The sequence below is a fragment of the Dryobates pubescens genome, chromosome 20 (genome assembly GCF_014839835.1).
Source record: "Dryobates pubescens isolate bDryPub1 chromosome 20, bDryPub1.pri, whole genome shotgun sequence".
In the NCBI taxonomy this organism is placed as follows: domain Eukaryota; kingdom Metazoa; phylum Chordata; class Aves; order Piciformes; family Picidae; genus Dryobates; species Dryobates pubescens.
In genome coordinates, this window is record NC_071631.1 from 21,192,205 (window position 1) to 21,212,934 (window position 20,730).

Here is a 20,730-nt window from a genome sequence, read left to right on the forward strand (position 1 = left end):
AAATCTGAAATGGCATTCCGTGGGCAGGATGAAGCAGGATGTCTGCTTTGATCACTTTATCAGTGCTCGAAACAGTTTGAAAATACCTGAAGCAAAAATTTTAACTGAATGCATTTCAATAAGAGAGGGGAAATGTAAAGTTCTAAGAATTCAGGACAATAACTAAAATACAACAACGAACTTCAAATGTTTCCATGGGAAAAGCTCTACAATTTTTATTGTCTAGGCTTTGATTAGCTAGAGACTGCTGAAGGACTAGGCAGCGACTGCAAAATCAGAGTGACAGAACTTCACATTGTGTGCAGTCCTCTCACTTTGCACCACTGGAGGCATTCACTCTTCACCTTCTGCCTTCTTGCCTTGGAACTCGCGGCTCTTGGCCCGGAGCTTGTTGACCTGCGACTCTGCAATGTCAGCTCTCTCCTCGGCTTCCTCCAGCTCGTGCTGGATCTTGCGGAACTTGGAGAGGTTGACATTGGACAGCTCCTCCTGTGTGGGGAGAGGGAGAGAGAGAGAGAGAAAGTAGGGTTTAAAATGCTTTAATAATGTTCCTACTGCAGCACTGCACTGGGCATGCCTTGGTGTTTTGCCATTACATAGTGAAAAACTAAAAACATAAAATTATTTAAACCCAGAGAAGATTGTGATGTGTCGTTGTCACTGGTGAAGCTGGGGAGTCCAAAGGAATAGAATCAATGAATCACAGAGTCACAGAATATTAGGGAATGGAATGGATCTCTAGAGATCAACTAGTCCAGTCTCCTGTTGAAGCAAGATCTCTGTGCTAATGCACTGTGGGCTGTTTGAATAATTACATCTAATTGCAGTTGTTTCCAATCAATATATCAATATTTCCATTCATCTTTTATTTACTGCTATAAAATAATGTATTAAATTTTGCAAGGTTTTTATTTTTTTCCCTGAGAAGCAGAAACATGGAATAAAGATGGTGAAAGGAAACAGAGATCTACTCCCATGGTTCTCATCTGAGCCTTTGCTGCTGTTTGTGCTACAGTACTGCTCACAGAAACTGTATTTCACAGCCCTCTAGACCTGTGAGGCCTTCAGCCAGAACAGCTCAGCTGTTCCTTCCAGAGTGTGCAAAGAGAAAAACAAAAAAAGTTAAAGATTTGAGCAGTTGTGCAGAGAGAAGCAGCAGCACAGAATTCCACCTCTACCTGGGTGGGGACTGACTGCACAGAGCTATACTTACAGCCTCCTCCGCTTGTCTCTTGTAGGATTTCACCTTTGTTTGAAGCTTGTCCACCAGATCCTGAAGCCTGAGAACATTCTTCCTGTCTTCTTCAGACTTAAAGAGAAGGACAAGAAAGTGAAGCACCTTTTTTATCCCTCCTTTTTGAATGCCCTTTATGTGAAACAGAAAGTAACTCTGCTTGTTGGCTGCCGCTGTCCAGTAGGACAGAGCTGGTAGCGCAGGCCTTCCTAATGTGAGCAGAAAGAGGATTTCTTCTGATCTTCAGTCTTCTCCTTTTTAACTTTGTGATTTGGGACAGAAAGAATTCCCTAAGGGCTACATATTGGCTTCCTGCAAGAAGGATCTGTCAGGCCATGGGTGTCTCCTGCCTTACCTGGTAGGTCAGCTCCTTCACCCTCCTCTCGTACTTGCGCACACCCTTCACGGCTTCAGCACTGCGCTTCTGCTCAGCATCCACCTCCCCTTCCAGCTCTCGCACCTGCAAGGAGAAGCCCAACTTTGCAGCTTCCCTCACACCTCTCCAAGGGATCTCCTCACTCACACACCAATCCCAGCCCTACTACGTACTCTGGCCTCCAGCTTCTGGATTTGCTTCTTGCCTCCCTTCAGGGCCAGCTGCTCAGCCTCATCCAGACGGTGCTGCAGGTCCTTCACCGTCTGGTCCAGGTTCTTCTTCATCCTCTCCAGGTGGGCACTGGTATCCTGCTCCTTCTTCAGCTCTTCTGCCATCATGGCTGCCTGAGGAGAGCAAAGGGTCAAAGCCATTTTGGTGCTGGAGACACTTTGGGGCAGAATTCCTCCACAATCAGCACCAAAAGGAGTCCCCAGCTCACATCAGTGATGGCCTTCTTGGCCTTCTCTTCAGCGTTCCTGGCTTCCTGGATGGTATCCTCCATTTCACTCTGAATTTGGGCAATGTCTGTCTCCAGCTTCTTCTTGGTGTTGATCAAGCTGGTGTTCTGCAGCGAAGTATCAGAGGTTTGGTTTTGCTAGCTCATTATTTCAAATCAAGCACATTCCAGCATTTTGAATATTTCAGACATCATTCTGTGAGAAGTCATTACTGCAGGTTTTTCTGCAACATTTCTTGTCACTGCTGAACAATGCCCTTTGTTAATCCAACAATTCATTTATTCCTTTGAAAAGGATTACTTAGAAATATGATCTGTGCCACATCTTATCCACCATGGCTGGCACAGGGAAGAAATAAAAATAGAGTGAGGAAAGACAGCAAAATGCCTTCTTTTCAAGATAATTAGGAAAAAGGAATCCAGTTATACTGACTGAAAAGAGGGGAAAAAAGGTCAGTAGAATGGATTCCTACTTTTAGCATTTGAAACTAGACATCACAGTATCACCAAGGTTGGAAGAGACCTCAAAGATCATCAAGTCCAACCTGTCACCACAGACCTCATGACTACACCATGGCACCAAGTGCCACATCCAATCCCTTTTTGAACACCTTCAGGGATGGGGACTCCACCACCTCCCTGGGCAGCACATCCCAATGACGAACAACTCTCTCGGTGAAGAACTTTCTCCTCACCTCCAGCCTAAACTTCCCCTGGCACAGCTTAAGACTGTGTCCCCTTGTTCTGGTGCTAGTTGCTAGAGAGAAGAGACCAACCCCTTCCTGGCTACAGCCACCTTTCAGGTAGTTGGAGAGAGCAGTGAGGTCACTCCTGAGCCACCTCTTCTCCAGGCTAAACAACCCCAGCTCCCTCAGCCTCTCCTCACAGGGCTGTGCTCAAGGCCTCTCCCCAGCCTTGTTGCCCTTCTCTGGACACCTTCAAGTGTCTCGATGTCCTTCCTAAACTGAGGGGCCCAGAACTGGACACAGGACTCAAGGTGTGGCCTTAACAATGCAGAGTCCAGGGGCACAATGACTTCCCTGCTCCTGCTGGCCACACTATTCCTAATGCAGGCCAGGATGCCATTGGCCCTCTTGGCCACCTGGGCACACTGCTGGCTCATATTTAGGTGGCTGTCAACCAGCACCCCCAGGTCCCTCTCTGTTTGGCAGCTCTCAGCCACTCTGACCCCAGCCTGTAGCTCTGCATGGGGCTGCTGTGGCCAAAGTGCAGCCCCTGGCACTTGGACTTGTTGAATGCCATCCTGTTGGCCTCTGCCCATCTGTCCAGTCGGTCGAGGTCCCTCTGCAGAGCCCTTCTGGCCTCTAACTGACCAACATCTGCTCCCAGCTTGGTGTCATCTGCAAATTTGCTGATGACTGTCTCAATCCCCTCATCCAGATCATCAATGAAGATATTAAAGAGGATGGGGCCCAGCAGTGATCCCTGGGGGATGCCACTGGTGCCTGGCTGCCAGCTGGATGTGGCACCATTCACCACCACTCTCTGGGCTCAGCCTCCAGCCAGTTCCTAACCCAGCACAGAGTGTTGCAGTCCAAGCCACGAGCTGACAGCTTAGACAGCAGTTTGCTGTGGGGGACGGTGTCAAAGGCCTTGCTGAAGTCCAGGTAGACCACATCCACAGCCTCCCCACGTCCACCAGACAGTCACCTGATCATAGAAGGAGATCAGGTTGGAGAGGCAGGACCTGCCCTTCCTAAATCCATGTTGGCTGGACATACTCCATAGGTTTCAACACTTGCCTGCTGGGTGACTGCTGTGATACATTGCTCATGTCAAAGTCTACTTGACATAGGCTACATCCTAGCCAAGCAGTTCATCCCCAGTTTCTTGCTAGAGTGAACCAGCAGATTTTTGCAAGTCTATGAGGATCCCCTGGTGTGACATTTCAGCTGTGTAAGGAATGAATGTTGCTGTAGTGTCAGAGTTTCAGCCCCTGACTGCTACAATGGAAAATCATTTGGCATGTGTAACTGAAAAAATATATGGTGCCTGTGACTAAGTGTCTGCCCTCTGGGGGTTAAGATGCAGAGAATGTGGCAGCATGGGTTTCATCAAATACAACCAGAGGACACAGGCAATGTACACACTTTTTGAGCAAAGATCTTTCATTACCCTCTTAGTATCATTACCTTACCAGTATTGTTGGAGTATCATGTTAGTGCTGCCCAGAAGGCCAGTGGCAGACTGGGCTGCACCAAAAGAAGTGTAGCCAGCATGTGGAGAGAGGGGATCCTGCCCCTCTGCTCCGCTCTGCTGTGACTTCACCTGCAGTGCTCTGTCCAGCTCTAGGGCTTGTTACATAAGAAGGACATGGAGCAGGTCCAGAACAGGACCACAAAGATGACCAGAGGGCTGGAGCAGCTCTCCTACAAGGGCAGGCTGAGGGAACTGGGGCTGTTTGGCCTGGAGAAGAGGAACCTCCAGGGAGACCTTATAGCTATATTTCAATATCTGAAGGGGGCCTACAGGAAGGCTGGGGAGGGACTATTTAGAAGGGCCTGTGGTGATAGGAGAAGGGAAAATTATTTGAAAGTAGGGCAGGGGAGACTTAGGCTGAACATTAGGGAGAACTTTACTATGAAGATGCTGAGACACTGGAACAGGTTGTCCCTTCCAACCTGATGCATTCTGTGTGGTTCTGTGTGTGATTGTGGTGAATATTTCCAAAACGCTAACTCTTATCTTCAGAGTTGAGCTTCCAGTGTGACTGGAATAAAGCTTACAAGTGTTGCCCTATTACCAAGAATGTAGCTTCTCACCAGCTGCACTCACCTGGCTGTGGAGGAGCTGCACACGCTCACTTGCATCCATCAGTTCCTGCTCAGCTACCTTTCTACATCTCTCAGTTTGCTCCAGGGCTGCTCGTAGCTCCTCAATTTCAGCCTGCAGCAGGTTTGCTCTGCGCTCCACCATGGCCACCTGCTCCTTCAGGTCCTCTTGTGTTCTGAGAGCATCATCCAGGTGGATCTGAGTATCCTGCAGAGCCATTGAAAGAAAGTGTAAGAAGATTCAGAAGTGTTTGGCACTGAAAATACCAGCTAAGACATTTATCAGTCAGCAACTTATGTTCAATGGACCTTCAGCACTCCCTGAGTGTTCCTCAGGTTCTTCTGTGCCTCTGCAGCCTGGCGGTTAGCATGGCTCAACTGGATCTCTATTTCATTCAGGTCTCCTTCCATCTTCTTCTTCAGCCTCAGGGCTTCATTCCTGCTCCTGATCTCAGCATCCAGAGTGCTCTGCATGGACTCCACCACTCGGAGATGGCTTCTCTTCAGCTGGTCGATCTCCTCATCCTTCTCTGCTATCTTCCTGTCAACCTCAGCCTTCACCTGGTTGAGCTCAAGCTGGAGGCGCAGGATCTTCCCCTCTTCATGTTCCAGGGAGGCCTGGACAAGAATAAATTGGAATACTTAAGTGAGAAATTATGAACCTGAAGCTCTGAGTAGAAAGGGAAGTCATGTTTAGATAGTGTCTCTGCACTTTTCTAGAAATATGCTTCCTCTTCTGTCTGGGAATGACTTCACAGTGTTTATAATGAGATACAAGATGTGTAAACCAGCAATAAATAATCCTTCTGTACCTCAGCTTCCTCCAGAGCAGCCTGGAGTTCAGATTTCTCCTGCTCAACCTGCTTCTTGACCTTCTCCAGCTCATGAATTGCCTTTCCTCCCTCGGCAATCTGCTCCGTCAGGTCGGAAATCTCCTCTGTGGAAGCAAAGACCAATGGCAGGGGCAGGCACAGAGCAGCATGGCAAGGGCCCTGCCACACCAACCTGACAGGCACCTCTGTCACCTGCAGGCACAGAGCCATATGGAGCAGTGGGGGTGGTGGATGGCAAGGAAGCCCATCCAGGAGCAGAGGGCCAGGCACTTACGCTGCAAGTTCTTGTTCTCCCGCTTGAGCGTTTCCAGGTGGTCCAAGGACTCCTCATAGGCATTCTTCATCTTGAACAGCTCTGTGCTGAGAGAGCGAGACTCCTTCTGGGAGGCTTCCAGCTCAGCCTGTGTTTCCTCATGCTTCTGCTTCCATTCTGCCAGGATCTGAAGAGAAATGGGATGTGAGTATGGGTGTGCTGGTCAGGAGGACATGCTCTGCCCTGGAACCCCAGGGCTGGATCCCAAAAGACCTTGTCAAAGTTCTTCTGCTTCTTGTCCAGAGCTGCACAGGCAGCATTTGATCTCTCCACATCAATCATCAGGTCCTCCACTTCATTCTGCAGCCTCTGCTTTGTCTTTTCCAGAGAGGCACATTTGGCATTGACAGCTTCAACATGTTCCTCTGCATCCTGCAGGCGTTGTGCCAGCTTCTTCCTGGGGGGAGACAAGCACAGCTCAGAGTTAGCACAGAGGAATCATTGTGGTTTTCACCAGAGCAACCTTAACTGTTTTGAAGTCTGCAGCCACACAGAGTGAAGGCTTTAACTTATCCTGTCCTCTGCATTTGCCTTTACTAAGCCACTCAACTTTGTGCAGGAAAAAGATTCTCCATCTCTGTTACCCTTCCTCAATCAAATCCATGACTTATTCCCTGGAGTGTCTGGCTGTGTCTCTTTCAACATTGCCTTTGAATCTCTGTCTCCCTTGGCTTCCTCACACCCTGACACCACCTACTTGGCCTCCTCCAGCTCCTCCGTGCGGTGAATGGCGTCCGTCTCGTATTTGGTTCTCCACTGAGCCACTTCACTGTTGGCCTTGGACAGGGCTCGCTGCAGCTCCCCCTTGGCCTCCTGCTCCTCCTCATATTGCTCCCGGAGCAAGTCGCAGTCGTGGCGAGCAGACTGCAGGGCGTGGGCCAGGGCGTTCTTGGCCTGAGGGGAAATAGTAGAAAGAGAATGGAGATACCCTGGGAAATGTCCTGAGTGGAATGCTGACAGACACTGGCTCATTCTTCTCTGAGAAGGATGGCAAGTTCCTGAATGGGAAAGGAAGAGGCAGGAAGCAGCAGAAGTCGTCATAGACAGACTGCATGTAAGGGTCACCAAAGGCAGTGTGGGAAGTCCTGTGCTGCATTGCCCACGTGGTTCATTTTAGTCCCTCTCATCTTGTTGGCTCTGTAATTTCAGTTGTTTCTGAAGGTCCTCCTTGACAGAAGGAATCCAATGGATACTATGACATTTGGAAAGCCTTCTCACCTTGATCTCTTCCTCCAGGTGCCTCTTGAGTTCCTCAATCTGCTGGGTGAATGCCTGCTTGCCTCTTGACAGCTGAGAAATCAGAGTATCTTTCTCCTCTACCTGGCGTGAATATTCACCTGGGAGAGTTCAGATGAGTAAAAGAATCTTTTAATGGCTTATTTAAAAGTGTTAATCTTGATAATTAAAATGCACATAAAACACTTTTTTTCCTTTCCTGGAATCCTAGTCACTGAGACCTATCCACATTTTTAAGTATGCAAACAATTGATCTTACATGCAAGAAGTGAGATACATGATGCCCCCTTCTCCAGTGTCTGAATAGCCTGACTCTAAGTTTGCACTAAGTCCAGTGTTCACTTTAAGCCTGAAGCTTACAGAACAAGTGTTACATCATGTATGCAACCAGGTGTATCACTGATCTCTGCTTAGTGTCTCCTGGGAAGCAGAAGAGTGGAGTCTCGGTCATGGGATGTATAATCTCTTCTTTGAATCATAGAATAGTTCGGGTTGCAAGGGACATTAGAGGATCATCTTGTCCCACCTTTCATGGGAATGGCTCCTAGATGAGATTGCTACTCCATCCGGTTGTGTCTTTGAAAGCTGCAGTGGTGGAGACTCTACCACTCTCCTGGAGAGGTTATTCCCATGACTGGTTGTTTAGCCCCTTTAACATGTTACTGGCCCTGCTCCAGGCTGTCCAAATCTGTCTCATACTGAGGAGCCTAGCACTGCCACAGCACATTTCTGGCTCAAATTCAGCTTTAGTTTCCAGCAAGACCCCCAGGCCATTTTGACCTTTCATTTTAAAGCCAAGGTTACAGGCAGTGCTCCCTTAAAAAAAGAAATGTCTTACCAGACTCTGTTTGTAGCCGAGCTCTCTGAGTACTGAGGTCGTTAATTGTGCGCTGCTGTTCCTCCTCCTTTGTCTTAATTTCACTCAGCTGATCTTCTAGGGTGCGACACATCTTCTCCAGGTTTGCCTGTGTGCAGGGAGAAGGAAAACAATTGAGAGTTTAAAATGTAATTACTGAGAACCTGAAGTTTTAGAAATGGCAGAAAAGAAGCCATTAACTTAGAAGTAAGACCAAAGTGTATCATCTGCTAAATCTTCCTCTGAAGTATGCATCCCCAGTTCCAACACCTGTATTATTTATCAACGTGCCTCCACATTTTCAATGGCCAAGAAGAACGATGGGACACTGATATGAGGAATTAATGTAAATTTCTGTTGGGCTCTTAGTGGTTTTGTCATTGCATTAATTAAGGGAAAAGTATCCAAACAGAAATAAGAAGGGTAGAGAAAGGGAGGAGTAATTTACATTTTAGAAGAAACTAACGGACTGATCAGTGTCTTTCATTTCACCACCACAATATTCTGAACCAAGCAATGAGACCATACAGTCCCTTACTGGTCCCAGGTAAGACGTTTTAGTTATCATCTGAAGGATGAAATATCTTATTATGCCAATGCCAAAATAAAGTACATTAATTGTAAATTGCAATTATTTCTTTTAAAGTAAGAGTAACTCAAATCCCTATGTCAAACTATGAGTTGTTCCTTAAGTTCAAATTACTGTGAAGTAGTACCTTGGCTTTGGAGACAGACTCCATGTTGCTGGCCAGGTCATCAATCTCCATCTTCAGCTCACTCTTCTCCTTCTCCAGCTTCTGCTTCACCCTCTGCAGGTTGTCGATCTGCTCCCCGAGCTCAGCGGTGCTGTCCGCGTGCTTCTTCCGCAGGGCGGCAGCCGTGGCCTCGTGCTGCAGCGTGGCCTCCTCCAGGTCACGACGCATCTTCTGGAACTCTGCCTCACGCTTCTTGTTCATCTCAATCTGAGCTGCTGTAGCCCCTCCTGCCTCTTCCAGGCGCTCACTGATCTCCTCCAGCTCCCGGGAGAGGTCAGCTCGATGCTTCTCTGCTTTTGCCCGAGAGGTTCGCTCGGCCTCAATTTCCTCCTCCAGCTCCTCAATGCGAGCCTGGGGAACACGAGAGACCCCTCACACCCATGGCCTTCTCCTGCCTGACCTGAGTCTAGGTGAAAGAGAGGAAGCAACAGAGACTTGCCTGCAGCTCCTTGATCTTCTTCTGCAATTGCATGCCCAGGGCTTGCTCATCCTCGATCTTGCCCTGGATCTGGCTGATCTCAAAGTCTTTCCTTTGGGCAAAGCAAACCATGTTAGAGCTCAAAGGAACGAGACAAGCTCAGCAGCACAGTGCTCAGCTGCCCCACAGCCTCACTTACTTCTTCAGTTTCTCATCCAGCTGCTGCTTATCATTTTCCAGATCCATGATGGAATCCTGGTTCATCTTCAGGTCTCCTTCCAGTTTCCTCTTGGCTCTCTCCAGGTCCATGCGCAGTTTCTTCTCTTGCTCCAGGGACCCTTCCAGCTAAAGACAAGAAGGCCATCAGTGCTCTGCCACACAGCTCAAACTCCACACCTGTCCTCTTCTTGCTCTTTGCCTGTGTGCTTACATCGTCCACTTGCTGCTCCAGCTTGGTTTTGGCTTTGGTCAGAGTGTTGACTTTGTCCTCCTCTGCCTGCAGGTCATCCAGTGTCTGCTGATGAGCCTCTTGGAGAGCTTTCTTCTCTTTTGTCAGCTTGGCAATGGTCTCATCCAGGGCTGCCATCTCCTCTGTCAGGTTTTTCACCTTTGAAAAGCAGGGAGAGGTGTAAATAAAGGAAGTATAAAGTACAGAAGTCTTGGAAGAGCACAGTGCTCTTTGCTGAGTTGTGAGTGACTCCTCCTGCCTCATACCTTGTTCTCAGTGGCATGCTTTTCCTTCTCCACCTTGGCCAGTGTTAACTCCAGGTCATCAATATCTTTCTTCAGCTCTGAGCATTCATCCTCCAGTTTTCTCTTCTTGGCTGTCAGCTCAGCATTTAGTTCTTCTTCATCTTCTGCTCTCTCTGTCAGCTCCTTAATTTTGGCTTCCAGCTGGATTTTGTTTTTGATGAGCTGGTCGCACCTCTCCTCAGCATCAGCCAACGCATCAGCTTCCTAGATGTGAATCATTTGAATACAATAATTTTCAAAGAATTCCTTTTTCTTATTTCAAACAAGTGGTTATTATTTTTCAAAACAGCTTTGCAATATCCTTCCTATTTAAACTTCAGTACTAAATCTCTCTATTTGCCTTGGGCTGCCTCCAGCTGAAAATACAGGCTCTGAGCATTTTTTAAAAGAGCTTATTAACTGCTTATGCAACTCCAACATTGATTTGAAGTCTGAAATCAGGTATCTCCCTTGTATCTTAGAATAATTTTATTCGTATTGCATTTGATTGGCCTGGAAGCTGGGATTGTAGTGCTACTCAGAGAAGCATGCAAGCAGATTTTTAAGCATGTCATGTTTAAAGCTGGAATGCTAAAATCTCCAGTATCCAGCTGAGAAAATCTTATTGCAACTCTCCCAAATATATTTACTGAGTAGGAATTTAGTATTTATTTTTGGCAAAATTCTGTGACAAGATCACAATCTCCAAGGCAGCATCAGACATTTTTGTAGTCTTTGTGGTCAAGAATTGTTTGGAAGGGAGGCTGGCTTCAACAAGGGCAGCATCCAGTTTTGGGATCCCCAGTTCAGGAGGGGCAGGGATCTGCTGGAGAGTCCAACAGAGGACTACTAGAATGGTGAAGGGACTGCAGCACTGCCTGGTGAGGAAAGGCTGAGAGACCTGAGGGGGTGAAGTCTGGAGAGCACTGCAGTCACAGAGCACTGGAACAGGCTCCCCAGAGAGGTTGTGGAGTCTCCTTCTCTAGAGACTTCCAAGCCTTGTCTAGTGCAGGTCCTGTGCGACCTGCACTGGATTCTATGGTCCTGCTCTGGCAGGGATGTTGGACTGGAAGATCTCCAGAGGACCCTTCCTACCCCTAACATCCTGGGATCCTATGAACACCATCCTGGGATCCTATGAACACCATCCTGGAATAGACTTTTTATAGCTCAGTAAGAAAGCTAGGCTGGAGTTTGCCTCATGTAGATTTCAAAGTCTGTCAGGATATCACAGTGCAGTCCATTCAGCCAAAACCATGGACACTGCTGGATAACTTGCATCATACTCTCAGCAAATGAATGTCTTATTGGCAAAGATAAATAAAACCTGAGGCTGCTGGCTCAGATGCAGACTTCTGTCCTTTAGACATCAAAATGGTGTTACATTAATTCTGGTCATTAGTGGTAAAAATATGTTAAGGAGATTATTGTTGTTACTTTTTTTATTTCTAGGGAAGAAGAGGAGGACTTCACTTCCACTTTTATCAGTCTTTGTCCTGAGGAGACACAGAGGAGAGAGAAATGCCTGACACTCTCAGCCCCTCCTACTCCACCTGAATCCACTTGATTCTCCAAATCTCAACTTCATTCACCAGATGATATCAAAATTTATATAACAAATACATTCTTACAAAGAGATGAAAATTGCTGCTGGAAGTTGCCCTTTGTGATTTGAAAGGGTCTTGCTGCAAATGGTAGTATTTAGGAACCAGAAACTGCCTATTTCTCTCTTGATTTAAAAGTACAATAACACGTCACAAATTTAGCTTAAATCTTCTTTGTGATTTTCCTTCCTGTTTCATAAAGGATGTGTATATTTTTTAAGTATTTACTGTTTGGGGGTAATGTGTCTGTTCCTTAACCTTTTGCACAGGACATTGCAAAACGTTAGCAATACTCACAGCCTGCACTTGCAGCTGCAGGTCATTTTTCTCTTGGAGCAAGGCCACCATTTTCTCCTCCATTTCCTTCCTCTTGGCCTCAGACTTGGAAAGCTCTTCCTTGGTTTTCTCAAACTCCTCCTTCATGCTGGCCATCTCCTTCTCAGACTCTGCACTCTTCAGCAAGGGCTTGATCTTGAAGAAGAGCTTCATCCAGGGCCAGTGCTTGACGTTCATGAAGGCCCTAACGTTGTACTGGATGCAGAAGATGGACTCCCTGCAGGGTAATAGAAGAGATGCTACATATTTTTAAATTTATAAGATGTATTTAGCTGCATACATTCATATGGATAACATGAAGCTCTACATGTAATATTGTTTTTAGGAGAAGACTTGACAGGGTGCTTGGTGCTGTGGGTTAGTTGCTTGGGCGGTGTTGGATTGGTGATGGGTTGGACGCGATGATCTTGAAGGTCTCTTCCAACCTGGTTTATTCTATGTATTCTATATGTATTCTATGTATTCTGTGTATAGCTCTAGTCTGGTCCCTCTGTGTATAAACACTCTATGGACAGTTTTGAAGTCCAGATGGTTGGTTCCATTTCATGCTAAAAGAAAAGGAACACCTCCAGAAGCTGAAATGAATTAATGTCTTTGGAACCTCCTGAGGACTGGCCTAGCAGGCAAAATAATTACCTACCTCCTCTCCATCATTTTCTTGAACTCCACTCTCATCAGGTAACCTCTGCACATGGCCTGTGTGCGGGTGATGAGCTGTGCCAGCTTCTCATCCCTCATCTCCTCCAGGAGCCCCAGCAGCCCAGCTTTGAAGAACACCTTGAGCAAGAGAACATTGCAGCACCTGACTGCCAGGCAGAGCACACCACAGGCACACAGAGAGTGAGTCAAGGAGGGTTTGTACCTTGGTGTGACCAAATTTGTACTGGGTATGGTCCACATCGATTGACCCAAGAAGCTTCTCAGAAGCCTTCTTGCTGTCAATGAACTGTCCCTCTGGGATGGCACTGGCATTCAGCACCTTGTACCTGTGGGAGGAAGTGGAGTATGAAGGTCAGATTCCTGAAAACTTCATCAAACTCCTCCTAACTACTACCATTGTTGAGATTCTCTGAAGGTGGATGAAGGGTGGAAGAGAAGTGAATGAGCCTGAACTCTGTTCTTTTGTTTCAGAAATCACATTTTCATGGGGAAATGTGGTTTTAGGAAAAAACTTGCACTTTCCTTAGTCCCAGAATTCTTAACACAGAGTGAGTACTTACTTCCATGTGCAAGTGCTGATGTATCTCACATGTCCTGTTATCTAATGCCTTGTTTCCAAATAAGAACTTTACATGCAAGAACAAAATACATGGAGAGCAGAAGTAATTCTTCACCCCCAGTTCTGGCAGTACATACTGAGTAGTTTCCAGCTCATACAGAACTAGCAACAAGATCCTTTTGTTTCGTTTGTTTTTCTCAACTATTTAGTCTAGAATATCCTCTAGTTTCTTTATTCACATTTCTCTGCTGATGGCTACAAGTCACCTTACTTTGCCACCCAGAATTTAATCAAGTCTAAGCTAGTCAGCTGTATTTCTGGATAGTCACTTAAAAAATGCTTTATCTCATACAAGAATATGAGTCAAGGACAGAAATGAATAATTGCCCCTTGAAAATGTCTGTTATTCTGGTCAGCAATAGGAAGAAATTGTGTGACTAACTTGGGCAACTGGTCTTAGCATATCTAAAGGTAAGAAGAGTGAATCCCTCCCATAGCTCCCACAGTATTTAGAAAACATGGAAATGCAAATTATTCAGCATTGATGGATGTTATGGAGGATGGATGACACAGAATCTGACCTCTGTTTGAAGTCAGCGTAGAGGATTCTGCTGGGGAATCCCTTCCTGCAGATGCGGATCCCTTCCAGCACGCCGTTACAGCGCAGCTGGTGCAGCACCAGCTCATGCTCCATGGCACCTAAGAGATTACTCAATGAGTTGCTGCCTCACTGTACTGCACAGAGGAGAACAGATTTACCACACCTTTGAATCTGAACAACTTACCAGGTGTTTTTGTTTCATTAGGAATGAGGCATCGCACAAAGTGGGGGTGTGTGCTTCGCAGGTTGCTCATCAGCTTGTTTAAATTTTCCTTAAGAGCAAAAGCAAAGACTTGGGTTTCAAAATGTCACTTAGACAACCTCAGTGTTAGATGGAATAAAACCACTGCAATAAGTTCATCATCAGTTGGGTTTTTTTACAGAACTTTTGGGCAGTTATGGAAGAATACTTCCAAGAATTCAAAGTGAAACCTTCTTTACTAAGAGGCACAAGCCTTTAGCCTTTCCCCACACAAGGGTTTTGTGTGTTAGATCAATCTAAACTGAACTGAATTTGCTATACAGTTCTCCAGTAAAATTGATGATGATTATTTGACAGTACCCGGAAAAGAGCTGAGACAGTCTGGAAAGAGGAACCCTTCTTCTTGGCACCCTTTTTGCCACCACCACCGCTCTCTAAACAATAATTAAAACAAACCAAACCACAACAACAGCGAAACAAACAAACAAACAAAAACACAAGAAAGGAATAAACAACAGAAGCACATGGTTAGAATCTGAAAAATTTTGTGCGTTCATCTTAACAAAGAGAAATGTAATAACATGGCCAGAATTGCCCAATGCATACAGTGTTTAAAGTCACAACTTGAGACCTGCCTTTTTTCAGATGATAGCAAAATGGCTTCCAGCTGAAATTAAGAAAATGCAAACAAGAAATAAAACTGTGGTATAGTAAGTGTTGTGGTTTTAAAGCTGGATGCCTTTAAGAGCCACAGAGCTGAGTACCTCCAGATGTGACTAGGGACTCCAGAGGTGCACTGGAAGGTGTAATCTTTTGCTATTTCAATCCTGTAAGTCCTGCATCTCTATAAAAATGGGCATTTCTCTTGGTTCTGCCTTTTTTTCCCCTCACACTCTGATCTCCTGTACCTGCAAGGCCTTATCTCTGGTTGTGTGGAGGAGGTTTGCAGCCTGGCTCCAGCCTTGGGCAAGCTAATTTTCACTGCATCATTTGGGTCTGGTTAGGGAGGTATGGGACAGAGAGGGAGGGCATGCAGGCCTGGGATTTTGAGGACTGGTTTGAGGGGGGAAGGTTTGGGTAGCGTGGCCAAGGTAGACTATGGCTTTGTGTATTTCATATGCTTTTTGGTGCTGTTGTAATTAAATAAATAGCTAGTTAGCATCAAATGCAGCCTTTATATATCTTGACACCTAAAGGTATGCATAATAGTAGCATTGTATTGCATTCTCTGAAGTGTTTGGGAATGCTCCATCTTGCAGAAATGTGGTTTGTCAACCAGCCTGTGTCACTGTGGTACAGCTGTCTGGCCTTCAAGCCTACAGATGTAGTAAAGGTCTCTATGGAACAGAGTGAACGAGTTCCAAAAAGCAGATGAAGTTTTGGGGGTTTGATTTTTGCAATGTAAATAATATTTGCCCTGTAAATTATAGTAGAAGTAACTTCAAAGCAATCACCTGCTTCTGCCCCACCAACAGAGGCAAAGAGCAAGGCCAGTGTCTTCAGGGATGATTTCTGGTACAACCCCACCACAGTTTCATTCAGAGGGTCCTTGTTCTTCTCCAGCCAGCCAGTGATGTTGTAGTCCACAGTGCCAGCATAGTGCACCAGGGAGAAGTGAGCCTCAGCCTTGCCTTTGCCAGGTTTAGGCTTCTGGAAGTTGTTGGACTTGCCCAGATGCTGGTCATAGAGCTTGTTCTTGAAAGAGGTGTCAGTTGCCTTGGGGAACATGCACTCCTCTTCCAGGATGGAGAAGATGCCCATGGGCTGGGAGAAATAGGAACATGTGATAGGATAGTGTGAAAGGGAGAAGCAGAGAAAATGTATATGAGACAGAAACTGAAGACAAAAATTATGCAGAAGCCCTTCCTCAGAATGCCTGCTCTTGGGTTTGTAGAATTTTCCAGGCATTGTGTTGGTGGATGTGCCATCAGTCATATGAAAACAAACTCAAATGTAAGTTTCAAGGCTGAGATGTAATAAAGATTTAGCACATTCACTGTTTGCTTGTTAGCTGAAGATGGAAAGCAAAATGAGGGACATCAGTAGCATTCAGATGTAAAGATGATATTACACTTACTAGATGCTTTTTTTAGGAAACAAGAAAGACAATGTCTTTAAACACATTAGACCAGGAGTCAGTGTATCTCCTCACTCAGCATGCTCTATCAAAGTGCTTGCATTTGAGTAGGATCTCCAGAAGAGTGACTAGGACTTTTTGTCCTATGTAAATTGTATGGACTATGTCACAGGATCCCACAGACAGTCAAGTAACAAGCAAACAAAAATGAATGTGAAATATTGAAGCCCAGAAAAACTAATATTATGTGATGTGTTAAGTGAGAATGCTACACATTGGAGTGATCTAATTTGAGCATAGAAGATTCCTTTTGCATTTTACATCTGGAAAACTATTAAATGTGTAGGGTTGAAGAACCTTCTCAATGAGCTCGATGCAGGCAGCCAGGTCCATGCCAAAGTCAATGAACTCCCACTCAATGCCTTCCTTCTTGTACTCCTCCTGCTCCAGCACGAACATGTGGTGGTTGAAGAACTGTTGCAGTTTCTCATTGGTGAAGTTGATGCACAGCTGCTCCAGGCTGTTGAACTGCAGAATGCAGAGATTTACTTACTTGCACAGTTCAGTTTCAGAAACACCTGCCAGATTCCAATAGGCTTGATTTCCAACCCATTAATATCTCCCTGACTGGGATCCTGAATTTTTAGTCACAGGACTGGGCAGTCTCATCCTGTACCTTTGCTGGGTCTCAACATATTTCTGAGCTCCAAAAGGAGTTTCAGAGCTTAGTCTAAGCACATCTTTTCATCTGCTTCAAACTGTCTGCACTGCCAGTCTGTTCTCAAGAAGTCAGAGGGTATCTGGCTTCACCATCAACAAAATCTTCCTTCACAATGGCTTATTTTACCTTCCTCAAAAATCTCTTTCTGCTATTACCTATCAGTTGTCCAACATTTCTGTGTTTGTTTTCACTGCCATTTTAACTTCTGCATGCAACAACAAATATCTCCAAAAATCTGCAGCCCTTGAGGGATAATGCAGATTATGAGAAGGAAAAGAGTGCCATTCCTACAGGAATGCCAGGATTATCCAACAAATAAAACAATCCACAATGTAAAAGAAAAGTATATTTAAAAAAATTATTAAATATCAAACCCAAACTACTGCAGTTTCTTAATGCCTGTTTGAGGGAAGTTCTGGGAAGATCCTCCTCTTACATCAAAGATCTCGAAGCCAGCAATGTCCAGCACACCAATGAAGTACTGCCTGGGCTGCTTGGTGTCCAGCTGCTGGTTGATGCGAACAACCATCCAGAGGAACATCTTCTCAAAGACAGATTTTGCCAAGGCACCAACTGAATTGTATACCTAAAAACAAAAAAAAAAGAAAAAAGTTCCCATCTGAGGCATGAGGAAATTCAGGTTTTTATTCATGCCATCTGTTTTCTATCATCACTTGTTACTTACCTGCTGCACAGTTTGACCCTTGGTCACATATTCATTGCCAACCTTGACTCGAGGGTAGCAGAGGGCCTTGAGCAGATCAGCTGAGTTCAGACCCATCAGGTAGGCAGCCTTGTCAGCAACTAAGGATGTAAGAATAAAGCAGGATCAAATATTCACTCTGTTTCTTCCACTGAGCTGTGCTCTCCCTGCCAGGACCTCTGGTTAGGACACGCCGCTGCTCTGCAACAGTAGCACCTGGGCAGAGGAGCAGGCTGAGGGCAGGGTTCTGAGCCTGAGTTACTGCTTGCAGCAGGAAGGCTTTGGTGTAACCTGTGCTCTATTGAACAGGCATTGCTGGTACCTTCTGTGCCATCCGGCTCTGCCTGCTCCTCACGCTGCTTCTGCTTGAACTTCAGGTTCCCGTAGTGCATGACAGCCCCTGTCAGCTTGTAGATGGCTGTCTTCTCTTCAGCAGTGAAGCCCAGGATGTCAATGGCACTCTGCCAAAAGAATCACTTGGGTTAAGTGCCTGTCAGAGGTGAGAGTCCACCAAAGAAAGCTTCTGTGTGTTACTTACATCTGTGGCCATCAGCTCTTCCTGGTCGTTGATGCTGGGAACTGTGATCTCACCTTGACTCACATACAGGTAGTCATATGGGTTGGTGGTGATCAGTAACATCTCTGCAAGGCAGACAAAACACAAACAGCTCAAATGGAAGTGGCTCACAATGGAATGCAGTGTTGTCCCCTGACCTTGACTGGAGCCCTTTGTGATCTTTCCTACCAATTAGCTCTGGCTTCTTGTTAGACATGATCTGGTAGAAGATGTGGTAGCTTCTTTCTGCCTTGAGCTGGAAAGTGACTCTGGACTTCTCCAGCAGATCTGGCAAGGAAGGCAGGAGAGAGTTAGCAAAGAACCAAGGAAGGCTGGAAAGAAAAGAGCCAGGTCAGGATGGTCACTTACAGGTTTCAATGTCAGCAGAAGCCAGTTTTCCCGTGGCACCAAAATGGATTCTGATGAATTTACCCTGAGAGGAGCAGAAAAGTCAGTGGAGGTCTCTCGTGGCAGTCCTGACTGCAAGAATATGGGAGGCAGCGTGCTGACAGGAAAGAAATTGTTTTGTGCCAGGCCACAACTTACAAAGCGTGAGGAGTTGTCATTCCTCACGGTCTTGGCATTGCCAAAGGCCTCCAGCAGTGGGTTGGCACTGATGATTTGATCTTCAAGTGTCCCCTTAAAATAGAAATCTTAATGTCATGATAGAGCTCACAGATCAGTCTGACAGGTGCAGGTTCCTACGCATAGAACCTCACCTGCATCTTGCCTGTTGGCTGCTGCTCCTCCTTCTTCTTGTCCCCACTGGCTGCAATTGTTGCAAAGTACTGGATGACACGCTTGGTGTTCACAGTCTTGCCTGCACCGGATTCTCCACTGCCAAAGCAAAGGGAGAAGCACAGAGCCTGGGGTCAGGCAGGAGGTCCCCTGGCACCAGGCAGCCCCGCGGGGACCCGAGCAGGGAGGGTACCTACGTGATCAGGATGGACTGGTTCTCCCGATCTGTGAGAGGCAGAAACAAAGAGAATGTTAGCAGTTGTCCTAAGCTAAACAAGAAGTACAGCTGTAAATGGAAGTTGGGGATTCTTCTAAAAAGTCCATGAGTAGTAGTCCAAGTAGTTAATAATCCAGGACTACCTTATTCCCTTCCAGATACCAACAGTAGACAGCATAATTTGACAACTAGGTATAGAGTAGTCCTCACAGAAGCTCTATGCCCACCTGCCCTTCACACAGTTCTCAGCAAGAAATCTAACCCAGCTGCCTACCTGTGTACAAGCAGAGGTTATATGGAATTGCAGTTCTTCTCTTCTCAATGCAAAACGTAGCAGTCAGATAATGTTTGTGCAGTGCAGAGTGTTGGGTTTCATACAATAAAGTGCAAACAAGACACAGTGCTGAGCCCAGGCAAGCTTCTGGGTCAGTTTCACTGCAAATGAATTCCTGCATAACTCAATCAAGTTCTCAGACAAACATCTCTGTGATGTTTGTAGCTGGCTTGTCACATGCTTCAGGGAGATCAGTGAGGTTTCTAGGTTTAGATTGCTGTGAGGGATGTCAAGGACTCACCAGTCAGCATGAACTGATAGGCGTTGTCAGAGATGGAGAAGATGTGTGGAGGAGCCTCCTGGCGCTTCTTGCCTCGGTAGGCCAACACCACCTCCGGGTTGTACACCGGCAGCCACTTGTAGGGGTTGACAGTGACACAGAAGAGGCCCGAGTAGGTCTGTGGGGAAGGGGAACATGAAGCTAGTTTTGGAAAGCTGAGGAGAGTTGACAGATAAGGCAAAGGTGAATAATGTTCTGGGGAGACTAGGATAGTAAGAGAACACAAAGTGGAGGAATGACCTGTCAGAGGATGGCTAACATATAGCACATGAGCAGAAAAGGTAAAAATGTGGAGAAAAGGGAGAGGATATAGAGAGCAAGAGGAAAACATTCAAGAAAGAAAGGAGAAATAGATAAATGAGGAGAAAAGAAGTCAAGAAATTAGGAAAATCTTTGGAGAGATAGACAGGTGTCTTCAGCTCCTCAAAAGCAAGAACCTTCTCCTGCTGCTGCTACTTACGTAGATCATCCAGGCTGCATAACGCTCTTTGAGGTTGTACAGCACGGCAGGCTCGTGCAGGTGGGTCATCATGGCCATGTCCTCGATCTTATCGTACTTGGGAGGGTTCATGGAGAAGATTTGATCGTCCTTCACAGTCAGGGTCTGACAAAGACAGGAGAGATATTTGCCATCTAAAAGCCCACAGTAGGATTAGATTGCATTCTTAAGTGTTCTTTGGGGTTTTTTTACTCACTTCTCCACCTTCAGTCTTGACTGTGACCTTTCCTGCCTCTTTACTCTGGATTGTGCTTTTCACATAGGACTCCTTTGCATGCACCACGAAGACAGATGACTTGGCATCAAAGGGCTTGTTCTGGGCTTCAATTCTCTCCTTCTCTGACTTGCGGAGGTAGGGAGCAGCCTCCCCAAAGATGGCCATATCAGCGTCTGACGACATGGCTGCTGTTTGCTTTCCCTTCACTAGGGGTAGTACAACAAGTACCTGTGAGGGTAGAAAATACATTACAGTAGTGTATGATGAAAGGACAGCCACAGCACAGTGGATTAGTTGGTGCTCTGCTTTGTGTATGAACCAACTGATTCAGATTGTTCAGTTTTTTGCTCATTCAGAGCTCTGTTCTATCATTTTCTTCCCTTTATTTCTGTTTGATGTAGTAAGATCCCTAGGCTTATGGAAT

At 46.0% G+C, this 20,730-nt stretch overlaps 1 protein-coding gene across 3 annotated transcripts; it reads right to left on the minus strand.

The window, feature by feature from the left end:
* Nucleotides 1–294: 294 nt before the first annotated feature.
* Nucleotides 295–20,489, minus strand: LOC104307704 (myosin-1B). 3 transcript variants are annotated; one of them, XM_054170773.1, is made up of 39 exons: nt 20,286–20,489; nt 20,051–20,194; nt 19,552–19,708; nt 18,957–18,984; nt 18,741–18,858; nt 18,568–18,660; nt 18,391–18,454; nt 18,211–18,309; nt 18,004–18,107; nt 17,788–17,926; nt 17,448–17,566; nt 17,199–17,348; nt 16,399–16,569; nt 15,419–15,728; nt 14,596–14,624; nt 14,325–14,363; nt 13,947–14,034; nt 13,743–13,860; nt 12,805–12,928; nt 12,583–12,719; nt 11,904–12,159; nt 9,985–10,227; nt 9,701–9,877; nt 9,470–9,615; nt 9,292–9,382; nt 8,814–9,203; nt 8,080–8,206; nt 7,224–7,342; nt 6,703–6,899; nt 6,219–6,402; nt 5,967–6,132; nt 5,672–5,796; nt 5,169–5,477; nt 4,864–5,067; nt 2,050–2,175; nt 1,784–1,954; nt 1,590–1,694; nt 1,214–1,309; nt 295–489 (listed from the first exon to the last, which is right to left on the minus strand). In XM_054170773.1, exons 1-39 carry the CDS (start codon nt 20,487–20,489, stop codon nt 334–336), a joined length of 5,823 nt encoding a protein of 1,940 aa, XP_054026748.1. In that variant the 3' UTR covers nt 295–333. The 3 variants fall into 3 exon arrangements, with proteins under 3 accessions (XP_054026748.1, XP_054026747.1, XP_054026746.1); XM_054170772.1 differs by lacking the exon at nt 14,596–14,624 and having other exon boundaries at nt 14,325–14,398; XM_054170771.1 differs by lacking the exon at nt 14,596–14,624 and having other exon boundaries at nt 14,325–14,396; nt 15,405–15,728.
* Nucleotides 20,490–20,730: the final 241 nt, after the last annotated feature.